Below are 25288 nucleotides of genomic sequence, written 5' to 3'. Positions count from 1 at the left end.
GCAGCAAGTTGAAGTATTGAATTAGTAGCAGGGCCTCTTCTTTTTGCCTGGCTGGACCCTTCCACAGTCCCTGGCTAGACTGCTTTCTGTGATGTTGTTGCGATCTATCCCTCTCTTTCTCCAGAGGGTTACCTTTTAAAATTCAAAATCCGTCAAATTAAAGTTTCTGTTAGTTGACACATCGTCTTCTCCCCTGGTGTGATCACACAATGGACCAGGATGTGGAATCCATGGTTATCGATTGATGTCTGGATGAGTAACATTCTATCATAATGTGGCTACTTCACACCTTAGTTTCAGATGAACTCATTCAGGAATGTCTCCTGATGGTTTCAGGATGGATGCAGTTAACACCTCTTAGTCTGGAATGTATCCTTTTGAGACAGTGAGGCAATTGTTGGACACACAGGCCTGGTCATCTGATCTTCAGCAGACAACTTTGCTGCACATTGACTTTCCTTTAAAAAAAAGTAGACAATTCCACAGAGTCCACATTGAATAAAATTAGTATCTTACAAGTTAGGAAATATGATGTCTTTACTGGACATGACATTGTTGTTGTGGGAGGCCATCATCGCGACCCCAAGACATTGCTGCGAAAGCTACTCAGGGCAGTGTCCAAGGTCCAACCATCTTCAGCTGTTTCATCAATGACCTACCCTCCATCATAAAAGTCAGAAGTAGGGATGTTTGCTGATGATTGCACGCTGTTCAGTTCTATTGACAACTCCTCAGATAATGAAACAGTCCATGCCCGTATGCAGCAAGACCTGGACAACATTCAGGCTTGGGCTGATAAATGCCAAGTAACATTTGTACCACACAAGTGTCAAGAAATGACCATATCTAACAAGAGAAAGTCTAGCCAATGTCTCTTCACATTTAACTACATCACCATCACCCCAACACCAACGTGCTGGGTCACAACTGACCAGAAACTTAATTGGACGAGCCACAAAAAAACTGTGGTGAGGAGAGTAGGTTGGCTTATTCTGCAGTGATTAACTCACTTTTTGACTCCCAAACGCCTTTCCACCATCTACAGGGCACACATCCAGAATGTAATGGAATATTCTCCACTTGCTGGATGAGTGCTGCTCTCATAACACTCAAGAAGCTCAACACCATCCAGAACAAAGCAGCCCCCTTGATCGGCACGCGATCCACCACCTTAAGCATTCATGCCCTCACCACCGGTGCACAGTGGCTGCACTGTGTACCATCTAAAAGATGCACTGCAGCAACTTAGCAAGGTTCCTTCAATAGCACCTTCCAAACCCACGACCTCTACCACATAAAAGGACAAGGGCAGCAGGCACATGGGACCACGACCACCTACAAGTTCCCCTCCAAGTCACACACTATCCTGACTTGGAGGTATATCACTACTCCATCATTATCACTGGGTCAAAATCCTGGCACTCTCTACTTAACAGCACTGTGGTACCTTCACAAGAACTGCAATGGTTCAAGACTGCAGCTCACCATCACCTTCTCAAAGGCAATTAGGAACAGGCAATAAACGTTGTCCTTGCCAACAACCGCTGAACAAATAAAAAATAAATTACAAGATTTTCAAAGCTTAGTTATGAAAGAAGTATATTCCAACAGTGGGGCAACGGGGTTCAAGAGTTGTCGAATAGTTTAGATACTATGGGGTGGTGGTGCTGGGTTTGAATAATAATGAAGGTGTTGGAGCCCAGCAGTACTACGGTCAGGATGCAAGGGCATTCATGGCAAGAGAAGCAGAAGCTGGCAGAAGAGTGCAGGAAGCTAATGTCGCTTAAGGTTGTAAACATGAGTAGCAAGTTGTAAGACGACATAGGTGTTTAGAATGAAAGACAGAAAAGGCAAGTAGGAGAGTGGGTTTGGTGCCATGTTTGGGGGCAGGAGAGTGTTTTTAATAGAAAGGCTATCTCTCCATCTTTCTCAGAACCATCCCTGCCTTTCCTTTTCTCTCCCTTTGTTTTCTCATGTCCACTATCTTGCTCTCTGCTGTGGAAGTGTGTTGGAAGATTGAGGGATTTAATCTAGTTTGACTGACCCGAGTGGCTGCACCAAGGAGATATACTGTGGTTCACCTTACTCCATCAGAGGGAGTACCGCCAAGATCCATACACACATCGTTATTTGCTGATAAAACAGATCAGGGTTCAAGGTTATGGACAGATGGAGAGAGATCATGATCTCAATGTTGCAAATTTGTAACACCATTACTGCACCCAAGCTGACATCACTAAACTCAGCACAAAGACAAAGGAGTGAAGCTGCGATCCTCCATATCTGAGCAGCTCAGGTGGTCCCTGTTCTTACCAGGACAGTCAAAAAAGTAACCAGAAATCTTGTATTTCAATACAGTAACCCTACATCAGCAAGGTTATCCTTAAAGATGAGACATGACAATGTACTAAGTCGTGAGAATTATCAAAACATTAACATTAAAACACTGATTTACTTTTCATGCTAGCAATCTCAGTTCTGAAAGCCACCAGCATAACATGATTCTCTTAAATCCTGTCTCCTACAACCCTATGAGATCTTTGCACTCCTCCAATTCTGGCCTCTTGCACATCCCCAATTTTAATCACTCCACCACTGGCAGCCATGTCTTCACTGCATTTAGAAGGTAATCCATACAATTACATATATTCTGGTCAGCATTTATCCATCTACGAAAGATGATGGACAATCAGCAAACAATCCAAATTTTGTCCTTGCCAGGATATATCCATAATGTGCCACAGACAGTGAAGATGGAAATTATTGAGCTTCTGTTCCGGGTAGCTGAAAGTCACCCATGTTTCACAGCCATACAGCAAGGTGCTGAGAACACAGGCCTTATAAACCATCAGCTTGGTGTTACCCATGTGCGATTCGCGAGTCGGCCAAAGGTGGTAGCTCCTTTTCCTATGTGTGCATTGAGTTCTGCATCAAGGGACAGATTGTCCATCACCGTGGACACAAAGTAGCAGAATTTGCTAAAAACTTCCAGTGGGGTGTTAATTTAGTGTGATCAGGGGCTTAGATGCAACACCTTGCCTCATGACCATGGTTTTCTTGACGCTTATAGTCAAGGAGACAGAGGAGACTGCAACAACTACAGGGGCATCTCGGTCCTCAGTGTCATGGGGAAAGCCTTTGCTAGGGTCATCCTTAAAAGACACAATTTACTTGTGGAGCGCCCCTGACAACGCAGAGCAATCGCCAGCGTCATCAGTGCATCCAGACATTTGCCAGTACGGGTCTGCACATGCGTACATCATCACCACACACCACATAATGACGTCAGACGTAATGACATCTAAGTGTTGCTTCACCCCTCAATGGCCACCTCCATCCCCTCAAACAGCATCCCACTCACCCCTGCAATCAGCGACTCAATCGCCGCTTCTCTTTCCTGCTCGCTACATCATTCTCTCCTGCGCCCGCCTGCTCGCCGCTCCATTCCGCTGCTCGCTTCCCGCTCACTCCCCCACCACCCGCAACCCCCCTCTGCCACTTCTCCGGACAGCAAGGCAGGGAGGGAACTGTGGTGTGGGTGCGGGAGAGAAAGGCGGGAGGGAGTGGCGAGAAGGCTGGCATGGAAGCGAGCAGGAAACTGAATGCGGCGATCACTGAAGACAGCGGGGTACCGTTGTTGGGGGATAGTGGAGGGGGGGGTGGGGGGGGGGGGGAGGTGGAGATGGCAATTGCAACAATTGATGGGTGAGGGGGCTTGGGTTTAATTTTTTTTGTGTCAAATTGAGCCGCGCCATTATTACTGGCAGCTGCCTGAGAAGTCGCAGACAGTGATGTTTCTGTCGATGAGGCTGTGTTTGCGCATGTGCAGTACTGCACCACCTAGTGGTTGTGTTGTCAGCAAACGCAGCCATTTACTTGCAGACCGAGTGTGCCCAGAAGCACATTGCAGTGGCCGTGCCAGTAGATCTACTGTGGACATGATCTTCTCCATACGCCAGCTACAAGTGTAGTTTAGTGAACACAGTACACCCCTTTAACTTATTTTCATTCTGCTCACCAAGGCATTCAACACTGTCAACAGAGCAGGGCTCTGCAAGATTTTGGGGAAAATTGGCTGTCCACCGAATCTCCTCAGTCTCAACCGCTCCTCCCGTGACAACACGCACTCACTATACAGTTTGATGGCTCCACTTCTGACAATTTCGGAGTGAAAAATGGAGTGAAAAAGGGTTGTGTTCTAGCCCCGCTCTGTTTGTTAACTTCTTCTCCATGCTCCTAACCGCAGACTTCCTTGCAGATCTGGAATGAGTCTATTTGCACACCAGGTCAGACGGCAAGCTCTACAATATATCAAGGCTGAAAGTGAAGACAAAAATACATCGCATCCTGATCAAAGAACTCCTCTACACGGATGATGCTGTGCTAGTTGCTCACACAGAAACTCAGCTACAAAGACTCATGGACTGTCTCTCCCATGCCTGTAATGGCATATAATACTCTCGTGGTAATACAAAGAACCTTTATAACACTAGCCTTCATTATAAAAGAGAAGGTATTATTAATTTACTCTATACTCAAGTGACTAGCCCTTGTGTACATTCTGGTTTTCAGATGACAGTTGCTGCTGGTGTCTTGAAAGAGCAATAGCCAACTCATCAAAACACTGTCATCAAATTAAGTAGTTCAAACATAGCATTTAATACAGGAAACTATAAAAACAGAAGATTGAAGTAGGCAAGGTTGTGTCTAGGTTCCAAGAGTATTCAGTTTGAACAGGAACCTTGAAATGAGCATAAAATCACTGTTTTAAAACAATTCAGAACTGAGGTATCAAGTCCCATACACAAATAAATACTTAGCAGCAACTAGGAGAAAATGTACCTTTCTTTTCAGTCAGGTCAAGAATTTCTTTAAGAAAGATGAAAAGTGTGCCTTCTCAAATGTACACAAAGGGTTGCATTAAAAATTCCCTCCAGCACAATGATGTATTCAAAAATTCTAACATTCTTATTTTTGGTGCATATTTACTGTTGGCTTCAAATAACTGCAGAATATTTTCCCCTGCAACATGCCCCACTCCAAGTGAACAATCTGCATTGTGGTAGACATCTAGCTATTGCAAATAAGATCACAAAACATTCCACTCCAACATCGCTACAATTCCCACACCTCAATAGGAAGCCTTGTGGTAACACAATTTGTTATAACCGGCAGAAACACATTTGAAAAACACTAATTACATTATAACTGTTTTCTTTGAGGCAAGTGGAAGATAATGAATGCATAGTTAATGCAAGTATGTAACTCAAAGTTGCAATATGGCAACTTACTTTTATATATTTCCTTTAACATAACAGAACATCCCAAGCTCCTTCATAATTCAATGTCAGACTTGAGCAGGAATGGAATAGAATCATAGAAAGTTTACGGCACAGAAAGAGGCCACCTGGTCCATTGTGTCTGCGCCAGCCAAAAAAAGAGCCACACAGCCTAATTCCATTCTAGAATCAAATAAATCCAGTTATAAAATCCATTCTCCCCTGCACCACCAACCCACGCACCCCCCCCTCTCCCACAAAAAAAAGGAGCAGTACTACAAAAAAGCACAGACTGGGTTACTGCAGTGTGGAACACCTCCATTCAGTCTGCAAGCATGACTCCAAGCTTCTGGTCACCTGTCATTTTAATTCTCCACCTTGTTCTCAAGCTGCTCTCTGCCCTCAGCCTCCCACAGCATTCCAAATAAGCTCAACATAAGCTCAAGGAATGGCACCTCATCTTTTGAGTAGGCACCCTACTCAACCTTCTGGACTCAAAATTTGAGTTCAACAATTTCAGACTGCAATCTCTGTTCCCATTTTGTTTGCTTTTTCTTGGTAGGTTTCAGTTTTACTTCTCGATTTTCCCTTGGTTTTGCTTTTGCACGGCAGCTATTCATCATTCTACCATTCACACCTCCTCTAGACACAATTTTGTTTCTTTGCTTGTCCCATTACCACACTGGAGCAGGGGCGAAGCAGAGGTTCACAGAGCATTTAAGGTGGGGCACGACATAGCAAGAAGAATGGATTTACAGTTTCAGTGGCAAAGGGGGTAAAGTTAAGATCAAGGTGGGCCATGATTCAGAAGTAGGAATAGGCAGACTTGGTAATGAACTGCTTATCAGATTTACACCTCAGCTGCAAGTCAAACAGGACATCGAGGTTTCCCTCAATTCTACCTGAACTCAAGCGGACATCTGAAAAGCAAGATGGGTTAGAGGCTCGGGCCACATCAAACAAGATGGCTTTGACCTTTCTATTGTTAAACAGAAATAAATCTGGCTCATGCAATACTCAGGCTGAACTGAATATAATTCACCATGATCAGTTGCCAGATAGTAACACATCTCACTATCATGTTGACTGATCCTCAAAATACCTTACATCTCAAACACATCAGAAAAACAGACCCTATGTTAGTTACTTCCTCAACGTTATGTGATATTTAAAACTATATTGTGTGGTTTACAGTTATGCATAGAATGAGCATTAAATAAAATCTCCAATTGAATGAAGTTTAAGCTCACTCAAAGCTCTGTAGCATCATTTTCTAAGTCCAACAAAAAGGGGAAAAACTCACTTAATAAAAGTCTACAAATAAATCCCTGATGAGATTATTTCTATAAGACAAAGTATTAAAACACAATTAATACCTTAAAGCAAGAAACAGACATTTCCACTGTGAGCCTAGATCAATACTAACCTTTATTATTTATCGTCTTTGCAGAGATCTCCAAGGTTTCCAAAAGTTCTGTACCAATATTCTCCAGTTTGATTGTCAGCTGTTGCAATTCCCCATTAAAGAGCTGAACAGATACACTACTGGATACCTCATTACCTGACGATGGCAGCAGTGTGTGTGCAGACCTACAGTAAAACATATTCTATCAATATTAATTTACAATAAATTTTGTACAATGTGACAAAAATTATATATTAAAGGACATTAGTTAGCATTATTTGAGCTTTGTTCTAATCTAAGAACAAAAAGATTCACTTTTAAACAAAATAGCTAATAAATTATAAATCAAAACCACATCTAATGTGTACATATATCTCATCTAATACTTCAAAATCTGAAGGGGTAAAATGCAACTATTATAGGCAATAATTATTTCTACTTTAATATATCTGACATGAGTCCCATGATGTCACCTGGTACAACAATCACAAATAAAACTGCACCTGACTGAGGCACCATCCTGCTCAGGCAATGAAATATTTACCATTACAAAATAGGTAATTACTGTTCACTACAGGTAAAACAAGGGGGTGGTATCCATTTTGAGAATCATAAGGAACCATAATCTAATAACTAGCTAACAAATACGATAAATCCTAAAAGCATGAGTAGATACTTCAATAATTTCTTTACTGAAGCCATGATCCCTTACAAAGCGGAGAGCATCTCTCAACTATTTGGAGTTGATTTATTCAACTTCATGTCTTGTAATTTTGTGTATAGAAATTAAAATTGTACCAAAAGATTTACTGTTGTCGCTGTTAAAAACGTTTCATTGCACAAAAATTTATTTTTTCTAGTCTCATTGAAGAATACACAAATATGTCAGCTCACATTAGAAGTATTCATGAAACTTCCTCCAATCCAAATAACCATTAACAACAATCAACCGATGGGACCAATCAGTTGAGTGACCTGCGCATTTTAGGTAACAGTTCCCTCTACAGGTATAACAGCTCATTACATGACAACACAAAAATAGTAATTTTAACTTGATGTTCGAAAGACATTAAAGCAAACAAAATTGCATTTTCAGGTTTGAGAAAAAAAAGTGGCTTAAGAATAAGAAGTATTACATGAGGGGAAAGGTGGTACATTCCTGCACAGGTACTCAGCTTGAATTAAAATACTAAGAGGTTTGCGAATGCTATTTTAAAAGGATTTTAATGTATGGATATTGTTTTAAGAACGTGAAATGCATTACAATTGTGGTGAAATGATTTGTGCAGTCTGATTGTTAAGAACAGAAGGTGGTGGTAAATTATAAAGTGGTAAAATAGAGACTTAATCTATGAGAGATAAAGACAGACAAATATGCAAAAAGGGAAGACCCGAGTCATAACATTCACTACAGAAATGCAACGCTCATATATATCAGATCTTCCATGGCATTGCTAACAAAACGTCAACTGTTACAGTGCTTTATAATTACTATTCTTTGAACAATATATTATTCTGCAGCTGTGCTCAAGATGGTCTGTTTCTTTAATGGCAACATATTTTTGCTGCAAATTAGCAGAAACCTGAAATAACTGAGTTTAACTGTTGCTGCCAGGGAAGTTTGCAGATGCCAGGTGCTTGCAAATTTCCAGCTCCATGTGAACCTGCAAACTTCACTAACTGGTAAATGATTTTAGGTTCAAGTTGACCTCAGCACATTTTTTTCCTTAATATTCTTCAATTGTGATATGTTGCTGTTTTATCCAAAGTGTGACAGACACTCGTAATGTTTTATATTACCTGATAGAAATTTGAGGCAAAAACATAATCTATTTGCTCATTTCTATGTTAAAGCTAGACACAAATAGTTATTTTTTCCTCACACTTCTCTACCACACTGGGTTCTTTCACTTCAGCCACTATGAACTTGTCCATTTCGGGGAGTATCAAATTGAAAGAAACAAATTGGCAAAGATTAGTGGTAGGTCAGAAGATTGGACAGATTTTAAGAACTAGCAAAGAACAAAAAAAAAAAGAGGGGGAGAAAGCTAGCTAGTAATATAAAAACAGATAGTAAGAGTTTCTACAAGTACTTAAATAGGAAAAGAGTAACTAAAGCTAATGTTGGTCCTCTAGAGTGTGTCTGGGGAATTGATAATGGAAAACAAGGAAATGGCAAAGGCGTCGAACAGGTATTTTGCGTCTGTCTTCACTGTAGAAGATTTAGAAAACTTCCCAGAGATACTTGAAAATCATGAGGTGAAAGGGAGGGAGGAACTTAAAACAATCACCAACACCAGAGAAAAGGTGCTGGGAAAACTATTAAGCGTCAAAGCTGACAAGTCACCAGAATCAGACGGCCTGCATCCTAGGATCTTCAAAGAAGTGGCTGCAGAGATAGTAGAGGCATTGGTTATAATCTTCCAAAATTCCTTAGATTCTGGAAAGGTCCCAGTGAATTGGAAAATAGCAAATGCAACACCTCTATTCAAGAAAGGAGGGAGACAGAAAGAAAGAAACTATAGGCCAGTTAGCTTAACATCTGTCATAGGTAAAATGCTAGAATCTATTAAGCAGGTTATAGTAGAATACTTAGAAAATCATAATTATGGTATCAGACAGAATCAACATGGTTGTATGAAAGGGAATGTGTGTTAAACTATTAGAGTTCTTTGTGGAATTAACAAGCAAGGCGGGATAAAGGGGAATCTGTACATGTGGTGTACTTGGATTTCCAAAAGGCATTTGATCAGGTGCCACATCAAAGGTTACTACACAAGATAAAAGCACATGGTGTAGGGGGCAACATATTAGCACGGATAAAGGTTTGGTCAGCGAACAGGAAGCAAAGAGTCAGGATAAATAGGTCTTTTTCCAGTTGGCAAGCTGTAACTAGTAGAATGCCATAGGGATCAGTGCTGGGGCTTCAACTATTTGCAATCTATATCATGACTTGGATGAAGTGACCAAATGTATGGTAGCTAAATTTGCCGTTGACATCAAGATAGGCAGGAAAGTAAGTGGTCAAGAGGAGGTAAAGAGTCTGCAAAGAGATTGTTACGACCAGGTGAGAATGGTGTATAGGGGTCCCTTTCAGCCTTCAGCTGGTCTTACTGTAACAGGATTTAATTTTAAACACACCTTGTTTTGAACTCCCCTTTGGTGAATTCTTGTTCACCGCTTTCCAATTATGAGGCAAATAAATGAGCACAAACAGGCTTTCTTAGATTTAAAGAAGAAAAGTGAAATTTATTAAAACTTAAACTCCAACTCAGTGACTTTTTTTTCTTTTTGGGCATCCTTATCTCGAGAGACAATGGATACGCGCCTGGAGGTGGTCAGTGGTTTGTGAAGCAGCGCCTGGAGTGGCTATAAAGGCCAATTCTGGAGTGACAGGCTCTTCCACAGGTGCTGCAGAGAAATTTGTTTGTTGGGGCTGTTGCACAGTTGGCTCTCCCCTTGCGCCTCTGTCTTTTTTCCTGCCAACTACTAAGTCTCTTCGACTCGCCACAATTTAGCCCTGTCTTTATGGCTGCCCGCCAGCTCTGGCGAATGCTGGCAACTGACTCCCACGACTTGTGATCAATGTCACACGATTTCATGTCGCGTTTGCAGACGTCTTTATAACGGAGACATGGACGGCCGGTGGGTCTGATACCAGTGGCGAGCTCGCTGTACAATGTGTCTTTGGGGATCCTGCCATCTTCCATGCGGCTCACATGGCCAAGCCATCTCAAGCGCTGCTGACTCAGTAGTGTGTATAAGCTGGGGATGTTGGCCGCTTCAAGGACTTCTGTGTTGGAGATATAGTCCTGCCACCTGATGCCAAGTATTCTCCGAAGGCAGCGAAGATGGAATGAATTGAGACGTCGCTCTTGGCTGGCATACGTTGTCCAGGCCTCGCTGCCGTAGAGCAAGGTACTGAGGACACAGGCCTGATACACTCGGACTTTTGTGGTCCGTGTCAGTGCGCCATTTTCCCACACTCTCTTGGCCAGTCTGAACATAGCAGTGGAAGCCTTACCCATGCGCTTGTTGATTTCTGCATCTAGAGACAGGTTACTGGTGATAGTTGAGCCTAGGTAGGTGAACTCTTGAACCACTTCCAGAGCGTGGTCGCCAATATTGATGGATGGAGCATTTCTGACATCCTGCCCCATGATGTTCGTTTTCTTGAGGCTGATGGTTAGGCCAAATTCATTGCAGGCAGACGCGAACCTGTCGATGAGACTCTGCAGGCATTCTTCAGTGTGAGATGTTAAAGCAGCATCGGCAGCAAAGAGGAGTTCTCTGATGAGGACTTTCCGTACTTTGGACTTCGCTCTTAGACGGGCAAGGTTGAACAACCTGCCCCCTGATCTTGTGTGGAGGAAAATTCCTTCTTCAGAGGATTTGAACGCATGTGAAAGCAGCAGGGAGAAGAAAATCCCAAAAAGTGTGGGTGCGAGAACACAGCCCTGTTTCACACCACTCAGGATAGGAAAGGGCTCTGATGAGGAGCCACCATGTTGAATTGTGCCTTTCATATTGTCATGGAATGAGGTGATGATACTTAGTAGCTTTGGTGGACATCCGATCTTTTCTAGTAGTCTGAAGAGACCACGTCTGCTGACGAGGTCAAAGGCTTTGGTGAGATCAATGAAAGCAATGTAGAGGGGCATCTGTTGTTCACGGCATTTCTCCTGTATCTGACGAAGGGAGAACAGCATGTCAATAGTCGATCTCTCTGCACGAAAGCCACACTGTGCCTCAGGGTAGACGCGCTCGGCCAGCTTCTGGAGCCTGTTCAGAGCGACTCGAGCAAAGACTTTCCCCACTATGCTGAGCAGGGAGATTCCACGGTAGTTGTTGCAGTCACCGCGGTCACCTTTGTTTTTATAGAGGGTGATGATGTTGGCATCGCGCATGTCCTGGGGTACTGCTCCCTCGTCCCAGCACAGGCATAGCAGTTCATGTAGTGCTGAGAGTATAGCAGGCTTGGCACTCTTGATTATTTCAGGGGTAATGCTGTCCTTCCCGGGGGCTTTTCCGCTGGCTAGGGAATCAATGGCATCACTGAGTTCCGATTTGGTTGGCTGTATGTCCAGCTCATCCATGACTGGTAGAGGCTGGGCTGCATTGAGGGCAGTCTCAGTGACAGCATTCTCCCTGGAGTACAGTTCTAGGTAGTGCTCAACCCAGCGGTCCATCTGTTTGCGTTGGTCAGTGATTTTGTCCCCCGATTTAGATTTGAGGGGGGTGATCTTCTTGATGGTTGGCCCAAGAGCTCTCTTCATGCCATCATACATTCCTCTGATGTTTCCGGTGTCTGAGGCCAGCTGAATATGACTGCATAGGTGTTGCCAGTAGTCGTTTGCGCAACGCCTAGCTGTTCTTTGTGCAGTACTTCTGGCTGCTTTAAGTGCTGCGGATGTTAAATCGCTGGGGGCTTTCTTGTAGTTCAAAAGTGCAATGCGCTTAGCGGCTATGACAGGTTCCAGCTCTTCATTATGAGATTGAAACCAGTCTGCATTTCTCTTCGCACTTTTGCCGTAGGTGGTCAAAGCTGACTCATAGATGGCGTCTCTGATGTGGGCCCACTTGGTCTCAGCATCCCCTGTGGGAGTGTTTTGAAGGGCTGTTACAAGTGAATTTAGAAATTTTTGTAACAGCTGTGGGTGAGAAATTCTGCTCGTGTTGATGCGCGGGTGGCCCTTCTGCTTGGAATGATGCAACTTCTTTGGTCTGAGTCTAACCTTGCTGCACACCAGGGAGTGGTCGGTGTCGCAGTCCGCACTGTGGAAGCTGCGTGTGATTTGAACACTGTTTAAGGCGGCTCGCCTTGTGACAATGAGGTCTAGCTGGTGCCAACGACGTGATCTTGGGTGCCTCCATGAAACCTGGTGACAGGGTTTAGTGTGAAAGAACGAGTTGGTGATGCAGAGGTTATGATAGGTACACAACTCAAGCAAATTTATTAAAACTTAAACTCCAACTCAGTTAACGCCGATGGATACTCGCCGCGTCTCATGCAAGCTTGCATACGTAATACACACATGCAAATAGAGATAGAAAAGAGCTGAAGAAAAATAAAGTGGAGAGGTTTGAGGCAATATCTGAAGAGTTTCTTGTTACTGTGCTTCGAGCTCACTGTAAATTCCTTGTTTGTAGGTAATTCTTGCTTTTTGCTGGGGCCCAGTCTTCTTCCTAAACCTTGTTCACTGGAGGAGATTTTTCTCTCTTGGGGTTCATATATCTTCAGTAAATTTCAGTTCCCTGAAAAAGAGGTGACAGCAGACAGGAGAGGCTGCGGCGAGCCAGCCACGAGAGGTCTTTTCAGTCCAGCAGCAAACAGCCTTTGATTTCAAATTCTCTACGGCCAATTTAAAATTCAGTTCAAAACGCTGCAACAGCCTTTAGTCATGTGACTAAACTGGTCTGACCACGTCTGTTCTGTGTATTGGGCAGCAGAGACTGGTTCCTTTGTTCCAACACTGTCTGCTAGTATGCAAAAATGTCTTTCCGGCGAGGGGCCTGGCAATTCCTTGTGATAGGCCCTCTTTTCTTTCCAGCAACAATTTTAAAATTTAATGTCCATGTGGCGAAATTAATGCACCTCATTCTTGGCAGGTGGGGGCCTGCATGACAAGATTTAAATAGGTTAAGTGAGTGAGCAAAAATTCGGCAGATGGAATATAATGTGGGAAAATGTGAACTTGTCCAATTTGGCAGGAAGAATATAAACGCAGTATACTATTTAAATGCAGATAGATTGTAGAACTCAGTGGTACAGAGGGATCTGGGGGTCCTGGTGCATGAATCACAAAAAGTTATTATGCAGATACAGCAAGTAATTAGGAAGGCAAATGGAACATTGGCGTTTATTGAAAGGGAAATTGAACATAAAAGTAGAGGAAGTTTTACAGTAGCTGTCCAGGGCCTTGGTGAGACCGCATTTGAAATACGGCATACAGTTTTGGTCTCCTTATTTGAAAAAGGATGTAATTACATTAGAAGCAACTCAGAGAAAGTTCACTCGATTCATTCCAGGTATGAAGAGCTTATCTTATGAAGAAAGGTTGAACAGGTTGGGCCTATACCCTTTGGGGTTTAGAAGAATGAGAGGTGATCTTATTGAAACATACCAGATTCTGTGGGGTCTTGACAGAGTGGATACCAGGAGGATGCTTCCTTTTGTAGGGGAGATTGGAACTAGGGGACACAGTTTAAGATTAAGAGGTCTCCCTTTTAAGACAGAGATGAGGAGAATTTTTTTCTGAGGATCGTTAGTCTGTGGAATTCTCTTTCGCAGAAAACAGTGGAGGCTGGGTCATTGAAATATATTCAAGGCTGAGTTAGATTTTTGACAGACAAGGGAGTCAAAGGTGATGGGGGGCAGACAAAGTGCAGTTGAGACCACAACCAGATCAGCCATGATCTTATCAAATGGTGGAGCAAGCTCGAAGGGCCAAATGGCCTACTCCTGTGCACAAGTCCTATGTCCCTATGCCGGAGTTCCTACAAACACATTCACTGGCACTCATCAGTTAAGAGCATAGAAACAGCAATAGAATTCAGTCGCTGAAGTCTATTCCACCATTCTATTAGATCCTGGCTGATCTGTATCACATTTCCTGATAATCATTTTTGTTTTCAAACACCTCCATGGCCTTGCCCCTCCCCATCTCTGCAATCTCCTCCAGCCCGACAACCCTCAGACATCTGCACTCATCGAACTCTGGCCTCTTGAGCATCCCCAATTTTAATTGCTCCACCAGTGCCAGCTGTGCCTTGAGCTGCCTAGGCCCAAAGCTCTCGAATTCCCTCCCTAAACATCTCTTCCCTCTTTCCTCCTTAAAAGCTACCTCTTTGCGCAAGTTTTTGGCCATCTTTCCTAATACTGCCTTATATTGGTTGCTGTCTAATTTTGCTTTATACCGCTCCTGTGAAGTGCCTTGGGACATTTTATTACCTTATATAAATTGTAGTTCTTGTTGATACTCTCATCTCACAAAAATCCATCAATCTCAATCGTGAAAATTTATAATGACCCAGCATCCAGGTAAGGGAAAGAGTTCCGAATTTCCACTACCTTTTGCTAAAACATTTCCACTAGCTTTTAGTGAGGTGTGCATGGGCACCTAAAATCACTTTACTCCACCACAACACCTAGTCTTGGGAAAAGTTGGAGGGCTATGGAGAAAGAGCAGGGGAATGGGATTAATTGGGTGGGTAAAAGAACAAGTACAGGGGCAGTTAACAAAATCACATATGTATTAATGCATATGTAGTAAAAAGCTGACCCCCCAGTGCAAATTCTTACGGAAGGCCACTGGTCACATCCCGAACAGAGGGTAAGGACAGACTGCACATGACCACTGAAAGACATTGGTAAGAGATGTACCCAGAGATAGGATTGTGCATTGAATGGTGGACACTGAGCATCAGCTCCAAAACTAGTCCCAACTGCCCCACTCTATTCCTAAAGCTTCTTCCTGGGTTTCAATTATTTATCCAATATTTTCATAAAAGATGCAATGGTATCTTCCTCAAGCACTCATCAAGCAAAGCATACCATGCTCCAACCTTACATACGATGAAATTTCTCCCAAACTGGGATACTTTTACGTTAATAACCAAGCATTTCAGAAAACAAAAATAACAGTGGAGTAAGGCTTGTCTGAAAAAAAAATCTGCAAATAACAGCATTATAAGTTATGGAAAAAAAATAAATGCAAAGTGAATTATCATGTGCACTGTTCTAAATTGTTCTGTCCAAAATTAGGTACATTTCTGGATCAAGTCTGGTCAGCAGCTCTAATTTTTTTTAAATCAAAACAAGTACCGATTTGCTGCATAATACTGTAAATTATTGCAATGGCTGCCAATTCTGGCCGTTAAGACATCATTTTGAGTATCAATAAGTCATGATAGCTTTGAGAAACAACAGAAGCTTCCTGTGAAAATAATTGACAGAAAATTATCTTGGTGCATTACAGCTTTGTTTTATTTTTGATCTTAGTATGAGCATGAAACATCGGCTTCAAGGCAAATGTAGTAGTTGTGGCATACAATTATGATTAGCATTATGCTGTGACCATATTCATCACACTGCAGAGTGCTAATCACAAATGAAAATTCATCAGCAGAGCCATGATGATCTCATCCAACAGGATTTAATATTTTGAACTGACGCTTCTTTGGTCAGCTCCTCTCTTATCTAGGGACTAACCTTGTCTCCATCGGAAAGTCTAAATGTTTGGCTTCTCCCGCACTACACACCATTTGACAGCCCGCTCTACGACTTTTTCCAGCTACCTCTTTTGCTATTTTCATCTAAACTCTCTACAGTTTTATTTGAAGAGGCAATGTTTTGGTTAGTTAACAGGGTAACCAAAGAGTGGCACATCATTTTCACTGCCTTGATGCACCAACATTTTGGCAACACAGATGCTTTTTGTTCAGCGTACTTCTATCATCATACTTCATCACAAAAAGAGAGAGGGCCTGATGAACATTTAGTTGGGAAACCACACAATCAAAATTCTACTGGGTGACACAGGGAACTTCATCTTGCATTCAAAAACTCATTTTGTTAAACATTTACAATATGAAGGAAATGATGCAGCACGTCACGACTTAATTTATAATTCATGCCATGTAGCCATATTTATATTCATTAAATCGTACTTATACGGTAGCAATGGGAATCAGGAGGAAACCCCTCCACTGGTTGGAGTCATACCTAGCACAAAGGAAGATGGTTGTGGTTGCTAGAGGCCAATCATCTCAGCACCAGGACATCACTGCAGGAGTTCCTCAGGGTAGTGTCCTAGGTCCAATCATCTTCAGCTGCTTCATCAATGACCTTCCCTCCAATCATAAGATCAGGAGTGGGAACGTTCGCGGATGATTGCAGTGTTTGGTATCATTCTTGACTCCTCAGATACTGCAGTCTGCACCCACATGCAGCAAGACCTGGACAACCTTCAAGCTTGTGCGGATAACTGGCAAGTAACATTCGCGTCACACAAGCGTCAGGCAATGACCACGTCCAACAAGAGAGAATTTAACCATCTCTCCTTATTCAATGGCATTGCCAACGCTGAACCTCCCACCAACACCACCATGGGGGTTACTATTGACCAGAAAATGAACTGGACCAACCATATAAATACCGTGGCATCAAGAGGAGCTCAAAGACTGGGTATCCTGCAGCGACTAACTCACCTCCTTACTTCCAAAAGCCTGTCCACCATCTACAAGACACAAATCAGGTATACGACAGAAAACTCTCCACTTGCCTAGATGAGTGCAGCTTCCACAACACTCAAGAAGCTCAACATCATCCAAGTCAAAGCAGCCCACTTGATGGGCACCTCATCCACCACCTTAAACATTCACTCCCTCCACCACCAGTGGCATCAGAGTGTACCATCTACCAGATGCACTGCAGCAACTCACCAAGCCTCCTTCAACAGCACTGTCCATACCTGAAGGTCGTTCACCACCACCTTCTGAAGGGCAATTAGGGAAAAGCAACAAATGCTGGCCTTGCCAGCAATGCTCACATCCCATCAAAGAATAAAACAAAGCAATAGAAGTTTTAGTAAAAGCAAAATATTGCAGATTCTGGAAATCTGAAATAAAAACAGAAAATGTTGGAAATACTCAGGAGATCAGGCAGCATTTGTGGAGAGTGAAGCAGAGTTAACGTTTCAGGTCTGTGACCTTTCAGCAAAACTATTCTGGCGAACGGTTACAGACCTGCAACTTTAACTCTGCTTCTCTCTCCACAGATGCTGCCTGACCTGCAGAGTATTTCCAGCATTTTGTTATTTCAGAAGTTTTAATAACCTTTTGACTTTCAGCTATTTCCATATATTATTTTGTAAATCTCTCATCTCCACTAGCACTCACCACATTCTTCTGTAAGGAACACATGTCTAATCTGATGTTCCATCCCTCAGAAAAAAAAAAAAAATCACCTTTACTCAGCAATTATCAAATGTTTTAATTTTACATCAAGTGTTCATCAGTCATAAAAATCATGAAAGGGCACAATCTTGCTCGTGCATTGGGCAACACATGACTAAGACAATTCCTCATAAAATCCAATTCAGCAGTCATAATTTTATAGATATTAAGTAGCCATGGTTAGCATCCTTCCATCTACGAAAAATTATGGAGATGCAGCAAACAATCCATTTAGGTGGGGTGTCTTCTCTTGGTGCACCTTTGCTGATAGCAGCAAAGGCCAATCACTGAGAGGCAGGTTCTGCCACAAGTGACGCACATGTAGTTGCCAAGTGACGCTGTGAGTTGTTGTTTTTGACAGTGGTGCCTGTTGCCAAGATACTGTAGCAACTGGTCATCGTGGTAGTGCACACCAGTCCACAGAATGTGTCGCCAACTCCCTCAATCGCCAGCTAGTGACTCCCAGGTACGATAGTCAACGTTCAGGGCCTTCGTGTCATGCTTGCAAGCATCCTTGACGCGGAGCTTCGGACACCTCACTGGTTGTCTGGCCCCGGCTACCTCACCATACAGAAGATCCTTGGATACGTGACCATCAGCCATCCTGCAGACGTGTCCGATCCACCTCAGCCCCCTCTGTTTGATTAGTGCCAACACACTTGGGAGCTCTGCCTTTAAGAGGACTGCCGCATTTGTGATTTTGTTGTTCGAGGATACACCTATAATGCACCACAGACAGTGAAGATGGAAATTATTGAGCTTCTTTTCCTGGCAGCTGTAAGTCACCATGTTTCATAGCCATACAGCAAGGTTCTGAGAACACAGGCCTTATAAACCATCAGCTTGGTCCTCAGGATCAGCCTGGTGTTATCCCAAAAGCATTTTACGAGTTGGCCAAAAGGTGGTAGCTGCTTTCCCTATGCGTGTATCGAACTCTGCATCAAGGGACAGATTGTCTGTCACTGTGGACTCAAGGTAGCAGAATTTGCAAATCACTTCCAGTGGGGTGTTATTTAGTGTGTTCAGGGGAAGAGATGCAACACCTTGTCCCCTGACCATGGTTTTCTTGAAGTAGACTTAATTGTCTGGTTTTTAAACAGTAAAAAAAAAACTTGAGATCAAACTGAATTCAACCTTGTGAAATGCACTAACCAAGGGACTCTGTCTTGAAGCACCAGCTAATCTGTCATAGTGTTGCATGCAGGGAATTAAGACAGCGTGCTCTTGGGATAAAATGGGATTACAGGGTGGGAGATAATGAGACATAGATATATATGGGGAGAGATTACAGAATATCCCACATTTTAAAATCATCAATTCTGTTTCTTCTCTATAATACTTATGTTTTAGAAAGTTATCAACCATTGCATTGCACAAGATAAGTTAATTGATTATGGTCTCTCTGGCCTGCCTCTGTCCTTGTTGCTGTTTCTTTCAGTCTTTCCTCCTGCTTCTATCTGTTTTGCAAAATCTTTTTGTTTTTTTCCCCAGTCATCTTCTCCTTTGGGTGGTTAGTTGTTCTTCTTCTTTGGCCTCCTTATCTCAAGAGACAATGGGTAAGCGCCTGGAGGTGGTCAGTGGTGTGTGGAGCAGTGCCTGGAGTGGCTATAAAGGCCAATTCTAGAGTGACAGGCTCTTACACAGGTGCTGTAGAAAAATTTGTTTGTCGGGGCTGTTACACAGTTGGCTCTCCTCTTGCGCTTCTGTCTTTTTTCCTGCCATCTGCTAAGTCTCTTCGACTCGCCACACTTTAGCCCCGCCTTTATGGCTGCCCGCCAGCTCTGGCGAACGCTGGCAACTGACTCCCACGACTGGTTAGTAGCGTGGCTGATATAGCAAGGACAGTTTCAACAATCAACTTCAGGCTGCATTTGGGGTGGAGGTTACAGAAGAAATATGACCCTTGAAGACTTACTTTCCATCCCCTCCCTAAATCACATTCTCTCCCAGTCACTCACTCCAATTATGTCTGCAACCCCATCATCTCCTTGCCTTCCAATCATCCCTGAACTCCCACTGCTCCCTCTATCTCTTAACGACCCTCTCAACCCCTGTATCCCGAGTCACTTGGCTCACTTGAACCATTAACCACCTTCCTCCCACGCATGGGTGCTAACTGGGCTCCTTAACCTCAACCAGTTACTCTCTTCCCCTCCTTCCTATTAGTTTCCATCAAGGATGCTTTTCTTGCTTTCAATTTTTTTTTTTTATAAAAGAATCAAACCAAATGGTCCATCCAGCTCTCTGTACATCTGCCCTTTGCAACTCTCTCTAGATCTGCCTCATAGGTTTCATAATTAAACTAAAAAGGAAAATATTGCAGATGCTGGAAATCAGAAATAAAAACAAGAAATGCTGGAAATACTCAGCAGGTCTGGCAGCATCTGTGGAGGGAGAAGCAGAGTTAACGTTCCAGGTCAGTGACCCTTCATCAGAACTGACAAATATTGGAAATGTAAAAGATTTTAAGCAAGTAAAGTGGGAGTGGGGCAACAGATAACAAAAGAGGTGTTGATAGGACAAGGTCACAGAGAATAACTGATCAGAAGGTCATGGAACAAAGGCAAACGTTATGTTAATGGTGCGGTGAAAGACGAAGCATTACTCCAGAGGGGCTGTCAATTGACTGTAAAATGAACAGCCCGGGCTCCAAGTACAAACATTAAAAAAGTGGGTAGGTACAGTAGAAACAAACTAAAATAAAACAAATAAAAAAGAATAACTAAAAATAAAAAGGGGGGCCCCGTCATGCTCTGAAATTACTAAACTCAATGTTCAGTCGAGCAGGCTGTAGCGTGCATAATCGATGAATGAGGTGCTGTTCCTCAAGCTTGCGCTGATGTTCGCTGGAACACTGCAGCAATCCCAAGATAGAGATGTGAGCATGAGAGTAGTGGGTGGAGGGGAGGGTTGAAATGGCGAGCAACTGGAAGCTCGGGGTCATGCTGATGGACTGAGCGGAGGTGTTCCTCAAAGCGGTCACCCAATATGCGTTTGGTCTCCCCAATGTAGAGGAGACCACATTGTGAGTAGCGAATACAGTACACTAAATTGAAAGTCGTACAAGCAAATCGCTGCTTCACCTGAAAGGAGTGTTTGGGGCCTAAGATAGTGAGGAGTGAGGAGGTAAATGGACAGGTATTACAGCTCCTGTGATTGCCTGGCAAGGTGCCATAGGAAGGGGACGAGGGTGTCGCAGAGAGAACGATCCCTTCGGAATGCTGACAGGGGAAGGGAGGGGAAGATACGTTTGGTAGTGGCATCACGCTGGATGTGGCAGAAATGGCGGAGGATGATCTTTTGGATGTGGAGGCTGGTGGGGTGGAAAGTGAGGACAAGGGGAACCCTGTCGCGATTCGGAGGCGCAGGGGAATGGGGGAGGGTCGAGGTGCAGGAAATGGGCCAGAAACAGTTGAAGGCTCTGTCAACCAGAGTGGGGGGAATCCTCGGTTGAGGACAAAGGAAGACATATCAGAAGCACTGTCGTGGAAGGTAGCATGATCAGAGCAAATGTGTCAGAGACGGAAAAACTGGGAGAATGGAATGGAGTCGTTACAGGAGGCAGGGTGTGAAGAAGTGTAGTCGAGGTAGCTGTGGGAGTCGGTGGGCTTATAATGGATATTAGTAGACAGTCTATCCCCAGAGGTGGAGACAAAGAAGTCGAGGAAGGGAATGGAAGTGTCGGATATGGATCATGTGAAGGTGAGAGAAGGGTGGAAGTTCGAAGCAAAGTTGATAAAGGAGCAGGAAACGGCACCGATACAGTCATCAATGTACCGGAAAAAGAGTTGGGGAGGGGGCCTGAGTAGGACTGGAACAAGGAATGTTCAACATATCCCACAAAAAGACAGGCATAACTGGGACCCATGTGGGTACACATAGCAACACCTTTTACTTGGAGGAAGTGAGTGGAGTTGAAGGAGAAGTTGTTCAATGTGAAAACAAGTTGAGCCAGGCGGAGGAGGGTAGTGGTGGATGGGGAATGGTTGGCCCTCTGTTCAAGGAAGAAATGGAGAGCCCTCATACCTTCCTGGTGGGGGATGGAGGTGTAGAGAGATTGGATGACCATAATGAAGAGGAGGCAGTTAGGGCCAGGAAACTGAAATGGTCAAAATGACGTAGGGCGTCAGAAGAGTCACGGATGTAGGTGGGAAGAGACTGGACCAGGGGAGAAAAGATAGAGTCAAGATAGGAAGAAGTAAGTTCAGTGGGGCAGGAACAGGTTGAAACAATGGGTCTGCCAGGACAGTCCTGTTTGTGGATTTTGGGAAGGAGGTAGATGCAGGCTGTCCAAGGTTGCGGGACTATGAGGTTGGAAGCTGCAGAGAGAAGATCCCCAGAGAAGATGAGGTCAGTGACAGTCCTGTGGACAGTAGCTTGATGTTCGGTGATGGGGTGATGGCCCAGGGGGAAGTAGGAAGAAGTGTCTGAGAGTTGCCACTGAGCCTCTGCAAGGTAGAGGTCGTACACCAGACAACAACAGCACCACCCTTGTATGCAGGTTTGATGACAATGTCGGGGTTAGACCTGAGAGAGCAGAGTGCGGCAAGTTCAGAGGGGGGCAGGTTAGAGTGAGTGATGGGGGCAGAGAAATTGAGACGGCTGATGTCTCGCCAACAGCCCGGAACTGGAAAACCACATAAAATGTGTTTTTCAAAATTATTTGAAAAAAAGCTAATGAACAGAAACTGATAGAAGCTAAAGGAGGAATTTAGTTGTCTTGAAGACTACAACTAAACTCTCAGCATCATAGTTCTGGGCAATTCCAGACCCAGGCTTTTGGGACAGGTTAAAGCCTTTAAATACAAATTTTCACAAAGACATTGGAAAGGCTCATAAATGTAATCATGTTATTATGAACTGTGTAACTTTAAAATTTTGCTTCCTTGGCTCCAAAATGTACAGATGAAAAAAGGTTTCAAATATTTTGAGAAACTCACTGGTAAAGCCACTTGGTGGACACTTTATGCAACTATAAGGTGCTGACTTAACCTAAGAATTTAAATGTGGGCAGAGGAATTTGAAAATGGGAAAAAAAAGTGATAAAAGTAGGATTCAAAATAGCAACAATAGGAAGGTTTCCTAGAAGAGGAAGTGTGCACAGTTGCAAGATATACAGATTACACAATACAATTAAATAATAAAACTTCAAGGTAACATCAGAAGCCAGAAAGTACAGCTGGAGCATTGGAGCTGCTTTGCTTTACAGGCTAAGGAGCTGGCAGATGCAAAGCTGAGCTTGGACAGTGTCAGCACTTGTGGAAAGGTACAATTACCAAGTGATACATTGACACACATGGTTTCCATTATTGACATAGACAAAGTTGACACGAAAACATGACAACAGAAGGCAAATTTTTTCTTTGACGGGGACCTAGTGTGCACAATGTTCCATTTTTAATAATTACAGAAAAATACCTAAATTATTAAAACAGGATTTCAAACTTAGTCTTCTGTCTTTAACTGCTAATATCACTGTTGAATAAATAGAAATACTATATTTTCAATACATTGAATGCTACCACTTACATTTTAGGATTATCATACAAATGATGAATTGTACAATGAAAAATGTCCAAAACATAATCTCCAAAATTTCTCTTCAAAAGGTCACACAGCAGAATGTGTAAAAGTACCTAAAAATAAGCATATTCCAATTCTTGACGTATTCTATATCAAGCATCTTTTTTTCAAAAAAGGGGCACAGTTCCTTAGCTGTTATATTAATGGACTTGCAATCTAGAAGCATGCACTAATAATTCAGAGAATGCAAATTCTAAATTCCACCATGGTAGCTTGTGAATATAAATTCATACACCCCACAATTCTGTGGTCACAATGCTGTTAGATTGCTTCAAAAACCTAACAGGTTCATTAGTGTCCTTTAGGGAAGGCTTTAATGTGTACAATTACCATTTTATTTCAGCTTTCCAGCATTCAGAGTTATTTTCCACAGAAATGAGAAGATACCTTGTTCTCAAGAGAGGATTAATAAAGCTTCAAATGTCCATCACAGACACAAGCAAAGGGAAACAGGGATACATGCAATGCTAAGAAATGATTTAAAGTGATCTTTATGGACTCCAACTCCTCTGCTCACATCAGTGACAACAGCCATTAAACAACACGTCTTTTCAAATCAGAATAATTTCTCCATCACAGGACAAAGAATCAGGTCCACCGATCTTGAAAAGGTGACTGAGTCACAGTGATGGAAGACCTCTACTTCCACCCAAGGAAATAATAAATCATTTTATGCTTTGTTGGACTCACTGGAGTGGCAGGTGCTCTTCGCTGCATGTCTCGGATAGTGATAGTGTAAAGGGCAGAGAGGGGGAAGAGTTTCCAAAGATTGTTCATGAGAATTTTGTAAATCAGTATATTTCCAGTCTGAGGAACATACGAACTAGGAGCAGGAGGAGGCCACTCGGCCCCTCGAGCCTACTCCGCCATTCAAAAAGAGCATGGCTGATCTGATTGTAACCTCAACTCCACATTCACGCCTATCCCCTATAACCTTTCACCCCCTGACTTATCAAGAATCTATCTACCTCTGCCTTAAAAATATTCAAAGACTCTGCTTCCACCGCCTTTTGATGAAGAGTTCCAAAGACTCACGACTCTGAGAAATAATTTCTCCTCATCTCTGTCTTAAATGGGCAACCCCTTATTTTTAAATAGCAACCCCTAGTTCTAGATTCTCCCACAAAAGGAAACATCCTTTCCACATCAACCCTGTCAAGACCCCTCAGGATCTTACATGTTTCAATCAAGTCACCTCTTACTCTTCTAAAATCCAGCAGATACAAGCTTTTGTCCAATCTTTCCTCAAAAGACAACCCACCCATTCCAGGTATTAGTCTAGCAAACCTTCTCTGAACTGCTTCCAATGCATTTACATCCTTCCTTAAATAAGTAGACCAATACAGTACTCCACATGTAGTCTCACCAATGCCCCGCACAGCTGAAGCAATAACCTCCCTACTTTTGTATTCAATTCCCCTCGCAATAAACAATAACATTCCATTAGCTTTCCTCATGACTTGCTGAACCTGCATACTAATCTTTTGTGATTCATGCACGAGGACACCCAGATCCCTCTGCAACTCAAAGCTCTGCAATCTCTCACCATTTAGATAATATGCTTCTTTTTTTATTCTCCATGCCAAAATGCATTGCTTGATCTACTTCTGGGGAATGAGGTGGGACAAGTGGATCAAGTATCAGTACGGGAGCATTTAGCGAACATAGTATAATAAGGTTTAGATTTGCTATGGAAAAGAACAAGGAGTAGCCCAGAGTAAAAATAATTAATTGGGGACAGCCAATTTCAATGGGGTAAGAATGGATCTGGCTCTGATAAACTGGAATGAAAGACTGGCAGGCAAAACTGTAATTGAACAATGGGCTGCCCTTAAAGAGGAGATAGTTCAGGTACAGTCGAAGTACATTCCCACGAGGGGGAAAGCTCGTACAAATAAAACCAGAGTTCCCTGGATGACAAAAGAGATACAGAGTAGGATGAAGCAGAATAGGTAGCATAGGACAGATGTCAGGTTGCCAGTACAAGTGAGAACCGGGCTGAATATAGAAAGTTCAGAGAGGAAGTGAGAAAGAAATAAGAGCAGCAAAGAGAGAAGACGATGCT

The 25288-nt window shown here is 43.0% G+C and overlaps 1 protein-coding gene across 5 annotated transcripts in view; it reads right to left on the bottom strand.

Moving 5' to 3' along the window:
- The window catches only part of trappc9 (trafficking protein particle complex subunit 9), a 1144460-nt gene that overhangs the window by 928953 nt on the left and 190219 nt on the right, over window positions 1-25288 (bottom strand). For all 5 annotated transcript variants that reach the window (XM_068031733.1, XM_068031737.1, XM_068031736.1 and 2 more), the window contains one exon: window positions 6706-6869. In XM_068031733.1, the coding sequence (XP_067887834.1) occupies window positions 6706-6869 (164 nt within the window). The remainder of the gene's footprint in view (window positions 1-6705; window positions 6870-25288) is intronic.

Source organism: Heterodontus francisci, chromosome 5, assembly GCF_036365525.1.
Source record: "Heterodontus francisci isolate sHetFra1 chromosome 5, sHetFra1.hap1, whole genome shotgun sequence".
NCBI lineage: Eukaryota > Metazoa > Chordata > Chondrichthyes > Heterodontiformes > Heterodontidae > Heterodontus > Heterodontus francisci.
Note: the sequence above shows the minus strand (reverse complement) of the source record. Positions and strands in the feature narration are given on the sequence as shown.